Source organism: Rhinolophus sinicus, chromosome 1, assembly GCF_057876585.1.
Source record: "Rhinolophus sinicus isolate RSI-liver-muscle chromosome 1, RSI-T2T, whole genome shotgun sequence".
In the NCBI taxonomy this organism is placed as follows: Eukaryota; Metazoa; Chordata; class Mammalia; order Chiroptera; family Rhinolophidae; genus Rhinolophus; species Rhinolophus sinicus.
The window spans coordinates 17,101,104-17,118,026 of record NC_142501.1 but is presented as its reverse complement, the minus strand read 5'-3'; the positions used below and the strand labels follow the sequence as shown (position 1 = coordinate 17,118,026).

Below are 16,923 nucleotides of genomic sequence, written 5' to 3'. Positions count from 1 at the left end.
GAGATGGTAAAAACTGAGCTGTAGGGCATCTCAAAATTTAGAGCTTGAGGAGGAACAATCAGGAAGACAGAGAAGGGGCTTCCAGGGGTGTAGAAAAGAAAGCAAAAGGCAGATTTTGGCCAAGTGAAGAAAGAATTTTAAGGAGGAAGGAGACTCTCAAATATTTTTAGAGACTGAGTAAGACGAGAATTCATATTGAGAATTAGTCACTGGATTTGGTGACAAGGAGACTGTTGGTGATATTGAAATTCTTTTAGTTGAGTGGCGGGGACAAAAGCCTGATCCTCCCAGAGAGAAGTGACTAGAGAAACACAGTCGGCTGCTGGACGGTGAAAGGGTAACTTGATGTCTGAGGTTATAAATTTAAAGATCTGTCCGAGCAGTCATAGCACAGGCAGAGAGCTGTGTTTAACCAGAGCTGTCCAGGAAGTATGAAATAGGTGGCAGTTCAGGGTGTATGGATTGATGGACCCAGGAATCTAAGCTGAAAAATGAGGAGAGTACTCAACAGTGAAAAAATGATAAAGCAATGGATTGGAGGTCTAGGCATGGCCAAAGCCCAATTTATTATACTCATAAATACAATGTGCATACATAGATCACCCTAGTCTCTTCTAGGTGAATTCCACACAGGCTCAATGTATATCTAGTTTATCAAGAAGTAAGTACAATAAGGCTGGGTAAATATTTGTTAAATTTTATTCTTATTTGAGTTTACAACAATTCAAAGATGGAAGACGCCCATTATAAACGGGTACACTATACTGTTTATTATAAGGCAAGGAAGCCCAATTACTGAAAGACTTAAAAATGTACTTCATTTGGCTACATCACTGATAGACTATGATGTGGAATTTTTGGTGTTTTCCAGAAGATGCATTACCCTAAGTTTCCATTTTATCGTGTTCTAAAAAACTTTATTTTTTAAAGGAAAAAATGGTTGGTGGACAAGAATGAAAAATATGTTTTAAAAAATTATCTGTGTATAAATAAAGTGTCTAATAGATTAGTGAAAGGAAGAAGTTTGGAAAGCAGCAATTTCTAGACTGTATAAAAATACTGTGAATTCACATTCTGTAAGACATAATAAACGGGTTTTGTGGGTAAATAAAAGAAGTTATCTTATCCGTTGCATACTTATGTAAAGGTTTGCAAAAGAACCAGTAAAAAATTTTAAAGGAATCTATATCCGTTTTATAAGTCAATTCAGCTAACCAGTGACTGATTTTTCCATGTCTATTTTTTTTTTTATTTCTATTACATGCCTTTTAGACATTTTGTTGCTGTAACCAAGATTAGGTAGCAAAGGAGAGACAACTCCCATCAGTTATCCTAGTTATTTATCAGCATCTATGGAAAATGACTAGTTCTGGGAAGGGTGGTAGCAATTAAACATTCTATGAAATAAGGCATTGTTCTTTATTCTAACATTTTCATTTATCTGTGTTTTCCTTGGTCTTAGGAACATGAATAATTTAGAGTTGGTTATACTAACCATTAAGATACATTAAACGGACGTTTCCTTGTCTGAAATCTAAAGGACATAGCACTACTCTGTTCGATTTTAGAAAATCCTGTTTCTCAAGTTGATTTCCTCTCAGATAATTAGGTCAGTGCTCCTGGTACATTTGGCGGGTCACAGAAAGAGTGCTGGCTTAGGTGAGTGGAAACCTGGAATTTAGTCACAATTTGGTCACTTTGCAGCTGTGCAACCTTAAAAATGTAACTTTTCTAGTTTCAGTTTCTACTGTTGTTAAATAGAGATAGCAATATCTACCTGACCTATTTCACAGGTACTGTTGTAGGAACTAAATAATAGTGTATTTGAATATGCATTAGATTATCTAATGCACTAGAATAAAGTTATTGATAAATGCTTTTAAAATGTGGTTTGCTGTTCACTATTTTATGTTAAAAAAAATCAAAATAAAAAATCAAAAAAACTATTTTATGTTTACAATAAAATCAAATAAATTATTTATGGATTTTTTAAATAAAATATCTTTGCAGATAAATATTCATCAACTTAACTTAATCATTCTTTCTTTTATAAGAATGTTCACTATGTGACATTATAACTCTCCAAAGGAGAAATTCTATAATTAGTTCAGCTCTCTGCCTTAGAAGCTTCATTAAAAGGCAGAAGAATGAGATAATTAAAGTTTTAAAATAAGCAAAAATATATATAACTTTAAACCACAGTCCCCTTATTTTAAAGACATTAATAGGAACACTTCCCCTAATATATTTATAAACAACCTACTATTTATATAATGTTAACACTAACTCACAACTTAACCCATGATGATCCAAGTTAATAAGCATTTTTCTTTTCCTATCAGTTAAATTATTAAATATCTGGTCTTAAGAGACTTCATTGCATTTTAAAAAATGGACTATGTGTAATATAAAAACGCTTACCTATTGAATAACTAAGGTGTGGTCAAGTGTCTGGAATATTGATCGGCGTTTTAGAAAAATATTTGAGAGACACAGCAGTGTATATGATAAGAGTCTCATGTAGAAATAAGCCTATGCAAACAAGTGCTTATGTACAGGCATGAACAATCATTGAAGTAACCCACCATTTTCTCTTTTAAAATGGTAAACTTAATTTGTTTGTTCTTCAGAAGAGCAAACGAATCGCTCATTCTAAATCTTATAATATCTGGTTATACTAAATGGTACAGTTTTTTAAATAAGAAATTATTAATTATAATGTAGGTAAGAAATACTAAATTCTGGGTAGTAGCAAAATTTTTGGACCAAATGACCAAAGCCTTTCAATAAAATGTGTTTAAGAATAACTATATAATATTAATATTCTAATAGCACTGTTATTTTTACTATCAGTTCTCCATCAAAAGCTTCTCTCTCTCTCGCACGCACACACACACAAACACATACTATCTCATACCATATTGTCTCTATAAATGCATCTTCTGTTTTTGACTATCAAGTCTTTTAAAAAGATCAACATTCTTTCAACAAATCAAAGATAAAAAATGACCCATTGCTTTCATTAAAGATCTCTCAAGGTCATTCTGCAGAGTTGAAATTAAATGAGCATTGGCACAGGGAAATTCACAGAAGCAGGTAAAAGTGAATTTATCTTAGGCTCAGCAAAATATATTTAGGTCAGGTTAGGAGCAAGTAATGGGCAAATTTACCCTCAGCTAGCAGAGAGGTAGGTATAATTAAAACTATTAAAAGTTTTGTTGGGCCCCTTTCATTTTCTAGTATGCTTTGCGGTACAACACATTTGTGAGACAAGAAAGGCTAAACTAGAATTGTTTCCTCTAAACTGACATTATAAGTCAAACAATAATAAAGTACATTTCTGCAATGTCTGTGGTTTTAAAATTATTCATTGTAAACATCCTATATCCTTTCCTATTTATTTCAGAGCTTGAGCTGGTATCTAGGTCTATGCCAAATTATCATTTATTCTATGAACAGCAGCACAAACACTGTTCACTCTGGTTTCAACACCAAGTCCTTTAAAAAATGTTAAGGCCATTTAATTGAATCAGGGCCAACTGAAGATTACCCTGGCAGAAGTCAAACTACTGATTTAAGATTTCTGGAAAAGAGCCACAAGTGGCTGTCTCATGTTTTCCTCCTTGGTAACTTGAGAGTAGTTTGTAGGATTAATTAGTCTCCAACATCTCCATCTCGATCTCCAATGAGCCAAAGAAAATGAAAACTTAAGGCTAACAATGCTGTCCCGAGCAGATCACCCAAAGCCGTCAGGTAGGGGATGGAGAAACTATCCGGGTCCTTTCCTTTCCTCCAGAAGTGATGGACCATCCAGTCGGCGATCCACAGTAAGGTAAATACCTAGAAGAGAACACCAGAGATTACTCCTGTCACCGGGACAGTGGACGTTCCCGGCCTCGTAAACAGCGCCAGAAGCTTAAACCACTGCTTGCTGAAAGTGAACAGCAGGCATCTCAGTCCAGTCTCTGTTACTGGAGTAAGTAGAGATTCAACAAAGACATTGGCTGATTGAGTGAGTCATGTGTGCAGGACGAAACAACAGTTCCAAAGAGAATGAGGCTTTAAGACTGCCAAAAAAGATACACAAATGAATATTATGTATGTATTATAATATCACATATTTGTATAAATAAATGTATATAATATATGGCATACACCTGATACACATAGTTTACTAATTCCTTGTATAACATCTGCATTGAATGGGAGAATCGTCTAGAGCAGGAGTTGGCAAACTAGAGCCTGTGGGTCAAATTCAACTGGCTACCTGTTTTTTTTGTTTTTTTTTAATTTATTTTTTAAATTTATTGGGGTGACAATTGTTAGAAAAATTACATAGATTTCAGGTGTACAATTCTGTATTACATCATCTGCTGCCTGTTTTTATAAATAAAACTTTATTGGACCACAATACTATAATTTGTTTACTTATTGTCTATTTAGTCTACTATTTAATCCTCAGAACATTCTCATGAAATAGGTGCTATTACTATCACTCATGTCCATTTGGAGAAATTCAGTCAGAGAGGTTAAGTAACCTGCTTTGGTGTTACAATGATATAACTATCATGTTTCCCCGAAAATAAGACCTAGCTGGACAATCATCTCTAATGCGTCTTTTGGAGCAAAAATTAATATAAGTCCAGGTATTACATTATTATATATTATATTATATTATATTATATTATATTATATTATATTATATTATATTATATTATATTATATTATATTATACTATACTATACTATACTATACTATACTATACTATACCTGGTCTGATATTATAGTAAAAAAAGACTGGGTCTTATATTAATTTTTGCTCCAAAAGACGCATTAGAGCTGATGGTCCGGCTAGGTCTTATTTTCAGGGAAACACGGTATGTAGTTGTGACAGAGACCACATGGTCCACAAAACCTGAGATATTTGCTCTCTGGACTTTTACAGAAAATATGTGCTGACCCCTAACTCAGGAGAAAATGCTGACTCATATACAAAGAAATAATATGGCATCCTTACCTCATACCCCATATCAATTCTAGGTAAAGACTCAAGTACAAAAATAAATACTTAAAACGTTTTATAAGAGAATGTCTTTATGACCTTGATATAGGGAATGATTTCATAACTAAAAGGCACAATTAAAGGAACAGTTTATAAACTACATTAAAGATTTCTGTGGTTCAAAAATACCATAAATTAAGTTAAAAATCATACAACAGGCTTGGGGAAAAAAACTACATTGCATATAACTGACAAAAAATCAGTATTCAGAATATTTAGAAAGAATATACAGAGAACTCCTACAGTTCATGAGAAAAAGAAATAATCCAGTAGACTAGAAAAGGAATCTAAAGCTCCAATAAACATGAAAAGATGCTCAACCTCACTAGTAACACAGGAATGCCGATTACAACCACGTTAAATTCCATTTCATACCCATCTGACTGGCAAAAATCAACTTTTAAACAATAATAATAACAAACACTGTTTTTGAAACGGTCTGCTATGGGGCCGTGCAGTGTTCAAAGCGGTTCACATGTATGAAGTGAGTGAATTCTTCAAACATATCTATTATAGAATATGCTGTGGATTATTACTACCCCTTTGGGACATATGAGGGCACTAAGGCGCATGCAGAGTATAAGAAACCTGCCCAAGACCACACAGCTCGTAGGTGGAGTCAGGCTCGAACTCACACAGTCTAACACCAAAGCCCAAGTTTCCATCCATCAGCTCAGTGCGTTGTTCTGGTAAATAAAAGCTCTACGTGGGGAACAAGAGTGTGAACTGGCACAACTACTTTGGAGCACTATTTGACACTATTTATTAAATTTGAAAATGTGCGTCTCCTTAATTCATCAATTCCACATAAAAACCCAATATTTTTTCCTTCTGCAACATGGGTGAAAGGACAAAACTGTTCATGGCTAAAGGAGACTGGCCTGGAGGTTGTACTGAGCCTTGGGGCTGCCCAAGGACTGAGAGGACCAATAGCTTGGGGTGCTTGTGGAAGCTCTGCATACATGCACACGAGGAGAAATGTGCAAGAATATGTGTTCCATCATTGCTGTAAAAGTCAAAAACCTGTAAAAGGAAATAACCTGAAATGTCTGCTGACAGAAGAAGGGCTAACTCAACTCTTAGTCATACAAATGAACACTACATAGAAGCTAAAAATGAATGAAAAAGAGCTACATGAATCGACATGAATATGTCTCAAAAGCATAAGGTTGAATGAAGAAAAGCAGTAGAAGACTATGTGAAGTATACGATTCTAATACGTTTTATAAATATGAAAGACCATGCATTGTTTATAGATACACATCTGTAACTATAGTATAGTGTGGCAATGGTACATACCAATTCAGAATGCTGATAACTGATAGAGGGAATTAAATGAGACCAGGAAGGGACACACAAGAGCCACCAACCATATATACGATGTATTTTTATTGATCATTTTGAAATAGTTGCTTAAATAATTTGTTAAGGGTTGATAAAGCTGAGTGCTAAACATGTGGCTATATTACTTCCTATAACTTCCTGTACATTTGTATTTCATAATAAAAAAATGTAAGCAGCTGGGGCAGTGGTAACTCACTGACCAGGGCGGCCCGAGCTACAACTTAGAATACCTACACAGAGGGGAACCTGAGAACGGAAGTCAGGAAGGAGGCCCTGTAGACTTCATGAAAGGTTCGGACTTGTAAGTACCAAGGGGTACTGAGGCTTATTTAAGAATTATTTCAATGTCTGTGTATAGATGGAGCAAACGTCTGTATTCTCTCATCATTCTTGCAACTCTCTTCCCCAGGTAGGAAAAGTAAGGGGTGTTTTCTGGAGAAACCGAATGGGAAAGATTCAGGACTCAAGGATATTAGGAACTATGAGGCATTGGCTGAGAAGGAGGATGAATTGAAAGTCTGCAGAGTTAATGGGATTCCTTTAGACCCTTATGTTGTCCCAAGGCCAGTGGCAGGGAGGAGTAGAACCCCCCAGGAAAAGAGATTAAACATTCACATTTGGAGGCCACCCCCCATTCTCCAGCAGTGACGTGCCCCGCCAACAGCCTTCTCCTGCTTCCAAGCTACTTAACCTCTCCCTGCTTCAGTCTCCTCCCTATAAAAGTGAAAATAATCTCTATCTCATAGAGATGATGATGTGAGGATTAAATAGTGCAGAATAATTAGAACATAATAAGTATTTGCTATAATTAAAAACCAAACAGGTCATACACGAAGAAACAAGAATCTGACTTTTCCCACAGCAACACTGGGAGACAAGGGAGCAACGCCCTCAAAATCCCGAGAGAAACTATTTCCAGTCTATAATTCTGTGCCCAATTTACCTACCAAGTGTTGAAGGTAAACTAACAGCACTTTAAGACACGCATGCACTTGGAAAGTTTTCTCCACGTTCTCTTCCTTTGGAACTTTCTTGAAATGTATTCATGCAAAGCGAGGGAGAGAACCAAGAAAGAGAAAATACTGGGATCCAGGAGATAGAAGAGCCAACCTGAGACAGCAGTGAAGGAAGGATCCAGGAAGAGAGCTTGCAGTGAGCTGGGAGCCAGAGTCAGACAGAGCAGGAGGATGAAGCACTTTGGAAACGAGGACTCCAGGATAAAGGCAAAATGGCAAATTATCGGATGTAATAGTATGGGGACAAAAACTAATTATAGCTCTGTGATAGTTACGATGGAATACTTGGAAAAAAAATAAGCATAGGTACGTAGAGAATTATGCAAGTGAAAAAAAGAATGGGCAATTATCTCCAAAAAAATTAAAAACAGACTTCAAAAAAGGAAATATATACTACTTGGCTATGTGATAAATGATATTTATAGTCACAGAATATAAACACTACTTATTTATTAAATAAAAATTAGGCATTATAATATCAGGAAGATGTAAGTTGGGGAAATAAGGCATGGGGTACGATAGGTAAATCCTCATCTACCATAACTCCAAGTTTGTAGGCAACTTCTTGAATTGAGAAAGCAAAATTAGCAAACCAAGTCAATATGGAGATAAAAAACAGAAAAAACGAAAGGAGCTCAGGAAGACTATTAGTATCTAGTGTTTTACACACACACACACACACACACACACACACGTACATAAAATCTCTCTCTCTTCTCTCCATATATAGATATACTTTTTCAATATATGATCCATGAATGGGTTATGAAGTTATTTAATGTGACTGGTCTTTTAAAAAAATGCAATAGAATAAAACAGAATAGAATGGAAGAGAACAGAAAGTGTAGAACATACAGCCCACAGTAGGCATATTTCATAAAATGGTTTGGCTATGAAATGACATATATTTAGCTATAAATAAAATATATAAATATGTGTGCTTTAGTTTCAATATAAACATATGTCTTACTGAGGGTTGTGGTCAAAACCACTGAAAGCTACTGATCTAACATGTTCTTACATGTTAGCTTCTAGGGAATCTAACATGTAAATCAAGGGGAGGAGAAAATCATGTCTTCTTTCTATTTGATTCCTTGGTTTCTAACAAAACACTTACATATGATAAGCTTGAAACAAACATTTGTCATTGTTGAAGGGGCCCTACCCCTAAATAACTGTGTTACTGTCAACAAGTGAAAAAAACGTCTAAGTCTTAGTTTCCTCATCTTTAAAATGTGATTACCAAAACCTACCTCATGGACTGGTCGCAGAAATTAAATAATATATGTAGAGGAATAAGCAAATGTCTGCTATAGAGAAGGACGCAGTAAATTAGTGCCAACATCATTGTTTGTTGATTATTATGCTAAAAATTTAATACCTTTACTTAAAAGTTTATTGGAATAATGACTTTTCACCATTCTGAGCCTCGGTTTGGCTCAGGGAGGCTTCTTTCAAATGGATGAATTTATGTCTTCACAGTCTGTTCTAGCTCTAACATACAAGAAATTTGTTGTCACAAATTGTGTCATGGTTGTTCTCCTCACCTTTGCATTTCTTTGCCCACCCATCCTACATTTGTATCCAGCAATGGGATTGTTTAAGTTCCCTTCCATGCAATCTCTTTTTAAAGGTATTGTGGTGACTTAAAGTTCAAGCACGTTTAAATTTATTCATTTTGTTGCACAGTAACAAAGAATATCAGTGTTTCCTTGGGCACTGTTATAATGAAGTATTAAACATCGCAATAAGTATAAGATACTTCTGAATGCAAACTTTCTATTTCAAAACTAAATGATTATTTAAGCAATGCATGCTTTTCACCAGGGAAACAAATCAAAAATCAAATCAAGGGTAAACTGTGTTTTTACATCATCTGTTTGTTCTTTATGAAATATGCATAACGTTTTTAGGTAAATATTCCTTCTGAAAAGGCGGTTGTGTAGCCTCAGCTAATTATGCATGTTCAAGATGTATTACTTGGAATTTGAATAGGCATATAAAGTACAAAAATATATATTTGCTGTGAACGATAGTGATTCTCTCGGCCAGCTCCTTCTCTGAGCTAGAATCCACATTCCCAAGGGCTTGCCTCCCTGCACTGCTCCAATTACCAGTAAGGGCTTAGTGTATCACATGAAGAAAGCTGACTTCTTTGAGAGAGAAATGCTTGGAAATACGATGCAAATAAACACCAGGAAAAGCAAATTAGTCCAGTTCTTCCTAACCCCTAACCTACAAAGACTGAATTCATTTCCCCTATAAAAATATGCTTCCCTAATCCAGTTTCCAGACTGGAAACATTACTCATTAAAATCTAGTATTTAAATGTCTGTTAAGAAGAATTTAGAATTATCAGTCAACAAGAATTAAATCTACTCCTGATGTTCAGACAAAAGCATCTTCAGTTTGGTCTGAACTATTTTTGCGAGGTGGCAGGTGGGGGAAGGTGGGACATGAATGAAACTTACTCTTAGGAGGAGCCCATAATATTCACCAAAATTCCCAAGGAGTCCATGGCACAAAAAAAGGTTAAGACCTTCTGTCCAAAAGAAACTCTTAAAAGGTGTTCCAGGAGACATATATAATATTCATAGCCTTGGTTTTTAATAGCAAAATACTACAAACAATCTAAAAGTCCATTAAAAGAACGGATGAATAAATTACAAAATATTTGTACAATCGAATCCTATACTTTAGTAACACAGATGAACAGTCACACACATGAACGAATCCCAAATACAATACTGAGCAGAAGAAGAAAGTCACTTAAACACATATGCGCTATGATTCCACTTTTATAAATTTCAAAACTATGCAAAATGAAAAAAACATATAATTTGGGTATCCAAATATATGCAGTAAAATCATAAGGAAAAGCAAAGAGTTGTTAGCCATACGATTCAGAAACAATAAAAATGCCACTTACGTGCCCCTTCCTGTGCTCTGGGAGGAGAAAGCACATAGGTGGCTTTAAAAGGTATACGTACTGGTAGCATGTATTATATTGCTTAAGCTGACTGGTGAGCGTACTGGTGTTCGTTGTATTATTCTTTATACCTTGTGCATGTCATTGTTGTTCATCTATTCAATATTTAATATACGATTAAAATTCCAGGAATATTTTTAAAAAATCTTTCTTTTAATAGCACACCAAAATATTTGAGGTGGTCGTCTTTGAGTTGGGGATGATGGGTAATTTTACAAAGATGAATATATGTTGCTTCATAAGAAACAAAACTCAATAAAGAAAATTCCCATTAAACAATGACCAAAAACCCCTTCCTTACCTAAGCTTAGTAGTATATAAAGATCTGTTTCTTCATTTCACTAGGTGATATGTGGTCTCAAAAAACAGTTTTTAAAGGATAACTTTGAAATCTATAGAAATTGAGTAATGGATACTGCTAGAAAATGGAACTACCTGAAAAACATTTTAATTATTTATAAAACGAAAAGTCAGAAGTATAGCTCTGAACTTTCTCGACATAAGAAACATAAACCGCCTGAAAAGAAGACAACTCATTTTATGGGAGAGGACAAAAGGAATAGGGCAAAGAAAGAGCTGAGATTTGAAACTGAGAAAATAGATCTTTTTTTTGATATGGAAGGGTCTAATTTCATTGGTTAGAGACAGAATATGGAAAAAAGCAGAGAACAGAGCTGCATGTACTAAAGGAACATGGTTAGTTAACCTAATTAACATCTTAGGAACAAAACAGTTACGAGAAGTGACAAGTGTGAAAGCCCAAACATAATGAACTTGGACTTCCATAAGGTTTGAGACACAGCATCACATAAGCATTCATAAATATAATTACTGATGCTGTTGAAATGCTAGTACACTAAGACTGTTAGGACTAGAGAATAAAAGGGTGTTGATTTGGCAGGAACACAGAAACACATCTATATTAGATTTGGTTATTTGGCTTATCTATACCTGTAAAAATATAAATACTCACATAAGTGAACTCAGACCTACATAAAGAAGAGAGTTTGCAATTAAAAAGCATGGTAAATGATTTCTTTTTGAGACTAAAATTAAAAGAGAAACATGTTAAGGCTCAAATGAAACAGAAAATGTAGAAATAGACCCACATATATACAGCAAATTGGTTTTTGGCAAAAAAAAAAACACACACAAAAAAACTAAGATCATTCAATAGGGGAAAGGATAGTTTTCCCAATAAATGGTACTGGAACAACTGGGTAGTCATATGGAAAAATATCCATATCTCATGCCATATATAAAAATTAACAACTGAATCAGGGATCCAAATAAAAGCTAAAACAAGACAAATGTTAAAAGAAAATAGAGGAAAAACACCCTTTACAACCTAGAGATAGGCAAAGGTTTCTTAGGACAAAAAGCACTAACCATAATGAAAAACACTGATAAACTGATCTTCATTAAAATTGAAACTTCTGCTCTTAAAATATATGGTTAAGAAAATAAAAGGGCAATGAACAGACTGGAAGAAAATATTTCCATTACATAAATCTGACAAAGGACTTGTATCCAGAATATACAAAGAAATTTTACAACTCCGTAAGTCAACTGAATTTTTTAAAAATGGACATAAAATTTGGACTCCTCAAAAGAAAACACGAATGGCCAATAAACCCATGAAAAGATACTCAATACCATTTGTCATGAGGTAAATGTAAGTTACGATCACCTTTAAACCCACTGGAATAGCTAACAGTAAAAGGACTGACAACACTAAGTGACGGTGAGGCTGTAGAGCAACTGGAACGCTCATACTCATGGAAACGCAGAACGATACAATCACTTTGAAAAACAACCTGGCAGCTTCTTATAAATTTAAACCTTCATTTTTCATAAGATCCAGCAGTTCTACTCCTGGTTATTTACCCAAGAGAAATGAAAACATGTCTACACAACGACTTGCATGTGTTCACAGCAGCTTCACGCTTAATAGCCCCAGACTGAACACCACATTTTCAAACCCAATTTTCATTAACAGGTGAATGGATAAACCAACTGCAGCATAGGCATACAGCAGAGTACTAAGCAGCAAAAAATGGAACGAATCACTAATATATGTAACAATATGGATAACTTTGACAAACATGCCAAGTAAAAGAAGGAGACAACAAAGAGCATATATTTAGATTCATTTATATGACATTCTAGAAAAAGGAAACAAAATTTATAGTGAAAGGGAACTGACTACTGAGGGACATACGGGAATTTTGGGGGGATAAAGGTAACGCTTTATATGTTGATTGTGGTGGTTGTTATATGGGTGTACACATGTGTCAAAATTCATCAAACTCTACGCTTTACATTTCTAGATGTAAATTTACATTTGCATTCCCTTTCTAGAAAGGAAACTCCTACTCTATATATAATGACTCCTACTCTATATATAATGACTCCTAATATATATATAATGGTAGGGTTTTCTTCCCAGCAACACCCTACAGCAGGAGTCAACCAATGACAGCCTGCAGGCCACATCTGGCCTACCACCTGTATGGCGCATATGCTAAGAATGGCTTTTACATTTTCAAATGGTTGGAAAAAAGTCAAAGGAAGAATAGCATTTTGGGACACATGAACATTATATGAAATTCAATTTTCCATGCCTATAAGTAAAGTTTTGTAGGGACACAGCCATGCTCATTTATTTATATATTGTGGATGGCTGCTTTTGTACTGTCACGGCAGAATTGAATGCTTGTGACAGAGTCACAGAAGGCCTGCAAAGCCTAAAAGGTTGACTGGCCCTTTCCAGAAAACATGTGCTGATCCCTGCCCTAGAGGACAGGGCCTCTTCCTGGCAGCCTCCACTAACAAATAATGAAATTACCAGGTGAAGTTCCATCACTTGTCCTGTGATGGAAGAGACAGAACAGAGGCTTTGGAATAATGAAAATCTATGTTCAAATTTTACCTACCACTTAACGACTATTACCTTGGGCAAATTTTTCAAGATTTCAGTTTCCCCCCTTTGTCACTTGGAAAGTAGGGAAGACTACACATACTTCAGAGGACTGTTAAAAGGATTAGATAAAATAATGTAAGTAAAATATACATAGACTGGCAGTTAACAGACATAATACATATTAGTTCATATTCTCCTTCTACATGAGGAATTCAAAAATAGTAGCTTGTCAAAGGGGGTGGGGGAGGCAAGAATGAGCCTGGTCACCCATCAGTTTTTGAATTAAAAGGCACAAGCTATTGTTCCCTACTTCGCCTCAGTTCTATTCTGGCATAAGTCAGTTATCAAACTTCATTTACTTTTTTTTCTTTAGCTGTTAATGCCTATTTCTATACTTATTATAAATGTAAGCATATATTATGGGCTCTTTTTGTGTCTGGCTTCTTTTTGCTCAACCTTATGCTTGTGAGATTCACAATATTGTGAATATATTGTTGTATAAAGTTGTAGATCATTCACTATCCTTGCTGTACTCATATAGTATTTCATTGTGAAACTACTTTCAAAAACAAGTTTAGCATTTTGTTTTAAGTGGCAAAGATGTTAAAATATCTACACTGTTATAACAAATAGTCATTTATAGAATACTTTATTTGTACTTGCTAAGCATATAATACTTTTTTACAAAAGCATCACCTTCAAATTGTTTTATGTATATGTTTCACCTCTCCAATAGATCTGTTATCTCTTTAGATGTGAAACTTTGTGAAGTATTTGCCCTATTTCCCATAGAAAGTACACTCAATATATCTTGAATCCAATTTAACAAGTTATTTATTTAGACCTAACATAGAAAACACTGTGACAAGCTTTCTGGAACATTCAGAGAAGAATAAGACTGCTTTCAATGAAATCAGAATCTAAATGAAGAAATATAACAAAAATGCCTAAAATAATCCAAGAATACTATAAAGCTGACTATGTATTTTATAAATATTTACTGTATCAGGCTGATGCTGAGTCTATGACAACGAATACATAGTCCCTGATCCTTTTGCTAAGTACTTGCATGACCCTGTCTGAAAGGAACATTATTCAACAACAACAACAAAGACCTCATAACCCCTGGATGAGCTTACTAGCAACATCCCCTGCTATCTTCTGGGGGGAAAAATGGAAGGAACCTTCGCAGAGCTGGAAAGGAACACCATTCGAGAACCTAAACTGAGGTTCTCTAGAGCATCTCAGATGATTCATGGAAGTTGACTATTAACCCAAGATTCTCGGACTAAAGAGATGACACACAAAGCAGACCGCTTTCACCCAAGACGATCAAAATAATAGTTATAGATAATGGAATAGTTTTGGACTTTCTTTTGGCTAACCCAAACCACTGCTAACATTTCATGGTATCACTGAATTAACATTACAGGTGAAATAAAACAATCTATATCTAAGCTAAAAAAAAAAAAAAAAAAAAAAAGGCAGCATGACTACCTAGGGAATCACTGGGACTTATTTTCTTGGTCGGGCCTGAAAAATCTTAGGTTATGGTAGTGAGGTATATTCTAATCCCTGCTTATAATACTTCTAAGTACTCTTGTTTCACATCATATAATGTTTATTGTCCAGTGTCTCAAATGCTTCGACACAGCCACTGTCCCAGCAAATGCTTCAGTAAATGATTCAAAGACAAAAAAATATGAAATTATGCTGATTGACTCAAACTGAAAATCAGATCTTCACAGATGAAGCCCCTTTTCAAGAAGAATCAACAAGAGGTGAAGGTCTGGACAATACTTACTGACATCCTACAGCTTTGCATGCACGAAGAACACAAGTGAGGATTGAGAATGTAGAAAGTTCTCACACTCTTAAGAAAAGACTGTTCTTTAGCCATGGTTACAAGAAGCCACCAGAACTGGTTTTAAATTCATTCAATCAGTAAACAACTTGTTTTATGGAACATGTTGTAGACGCTGGCCAATCAATGACAGTCCTTGCTCCTGAAGTACCAGGTAGGATCAAATTCAGTCCAATTAATACTCCTCCAACCAAACAACAGTAGTCACATCCAAGTAATCACACTTCCACAGATGACATCAACCGACTCAAGCTTCTGAACATCTGCCAATCCCTGACCTCCACACTTCTCTAAAACTCAATGTAAGATCAGTAGTTCGCTCTGCTTAGAGAGATTTTGCCTGATCCCAGCACAGCTCCCTTATAATAGCAACAAATTCAACGTTGCCTTTTTATTTCTGATACTGAATGACGGTCTCATCATTCTTTGACATCCTTTAAATGACTTTTTAAATAAATGCAAAAATCTTTAGGGATTTTGTTACTTCAGTTCATTTCCCTAGATGGCACAAAAACAATAATTTAGATTAGCTTTGTTACACAGAACTAACATGGATATTTAGCTTTAAAATAAAGTGGTATGGCACCCAATATTTATTTTAAAAAATAACTAAAAATTTTAAATTAGAATCATTCAGGTCAGTTATTTTGGGGGTGAATATGCTGGGGTCATAATCAACCAAGATTTTATCCTGGTGAATTTCTTGAGTAATGGTTTTTATGCTTTTCAATTAGTGCTTTCACTTAGCGATGGTATAAGGTTTTGTTTTTTGTTGTTGTTGTTTTGTAGATGTGAAAATTCCTCTTACGGCATAGCTGCAATCTCAGCAGGGTTCAGAGCACAGGCAGTAACGTCCTACCCAGAACACTAGAAAAAGATGGCTCAGCTTATCTGGTCTTATCTTCATCTTTATCAGGCTTGACAAGGCTGAAAAGAGCTCAATTGCTCGATGCCTCGTGACACAGGGATCCAGAATGCTACGCCTATAATGACGCAGGCAGTCATTTCATCTTCTGCACATTACTGGTCTGGAGCCCGAGCATACCTATCTTGAGACTTAATCATAAATATGGATTTAGGAAAGTGTCTCGATTCGAAGACCCTACAACCTAAGCTATAATAGAATAATCACACTATTGTATCACAAAAATGCAACCACAAAGCTAAAAAAGAAGCTCAAAAATTCAGCTGTTTTGACTTCCTACCTTAAGGTAACCATATTAATCTATTCCCAAAGTTAAAGTTGATATTTTTACAACTAGAAAAAAAATATTAGAATGTAGATCTTCCCCTTACTTTTCCTTTATCATTCTCTTCACACTTTTCTCTCAACCCAAACTAAGAGACAGATACCAATTAAGAGACAGAGGCAGAATGAAGAGCTCCTTACTTTCCCAATGGAATGAGTGGATTTAAATCCTGGGGAACAAGAAAAGAATGTGAGTGAGGTCAGGCAACCTGTTGAAATCCCCTAGTTGCTTAGTTCTTTCCTTGAGATGCCATCTGGGAGCAGGATTTGAGTAAGTATCAAAACAAAAAAGACGTAACCACGCCATTTAATAAGGGCCTACTATGGGCCGAGTATTTAAACATTACAGCTGCTGTGCAAAGAGGAAACATTATTCTCGTTTTATAGGCAAGAGCAAGAAGACCCCAAGTAACTTGCCCAAGGCTAAGCCAATTAACTTGCTTAGTTATTGGGTTGTTATCCTGAGGTTCCACTTA

General features: G+C 35.3%; 1 protein-coding gene across 4 annotated transcripts in view; it reads right to left on the bottom strand.

Moving 5' to 3' along the window:
- Positions 1-681: 681 nt before the first annotated feature.
- SLC41A2 (solute carrier family 41 member 2) overlaps positions 682-16,923 on the bottom strand; it is a 106,383-nt gene continuing 90,141 nt past the window's right edge. For all 4 annotated transcript variants that reach the window (XM_019728466.3, XM_074326246.2, XM_074326245.2 and 1 more), the window contains exon 11: positions 682-3,840. In XM_019728466.3, the coding sequence (XP_019584025.3) occupies positions 3,655-3,840 (186 nt within the window). In that variant the 3' untranslated portion in view covers positions 682-3,654. The remainder of the gene's footprint in view (positions 3,841-16,923) is intronic.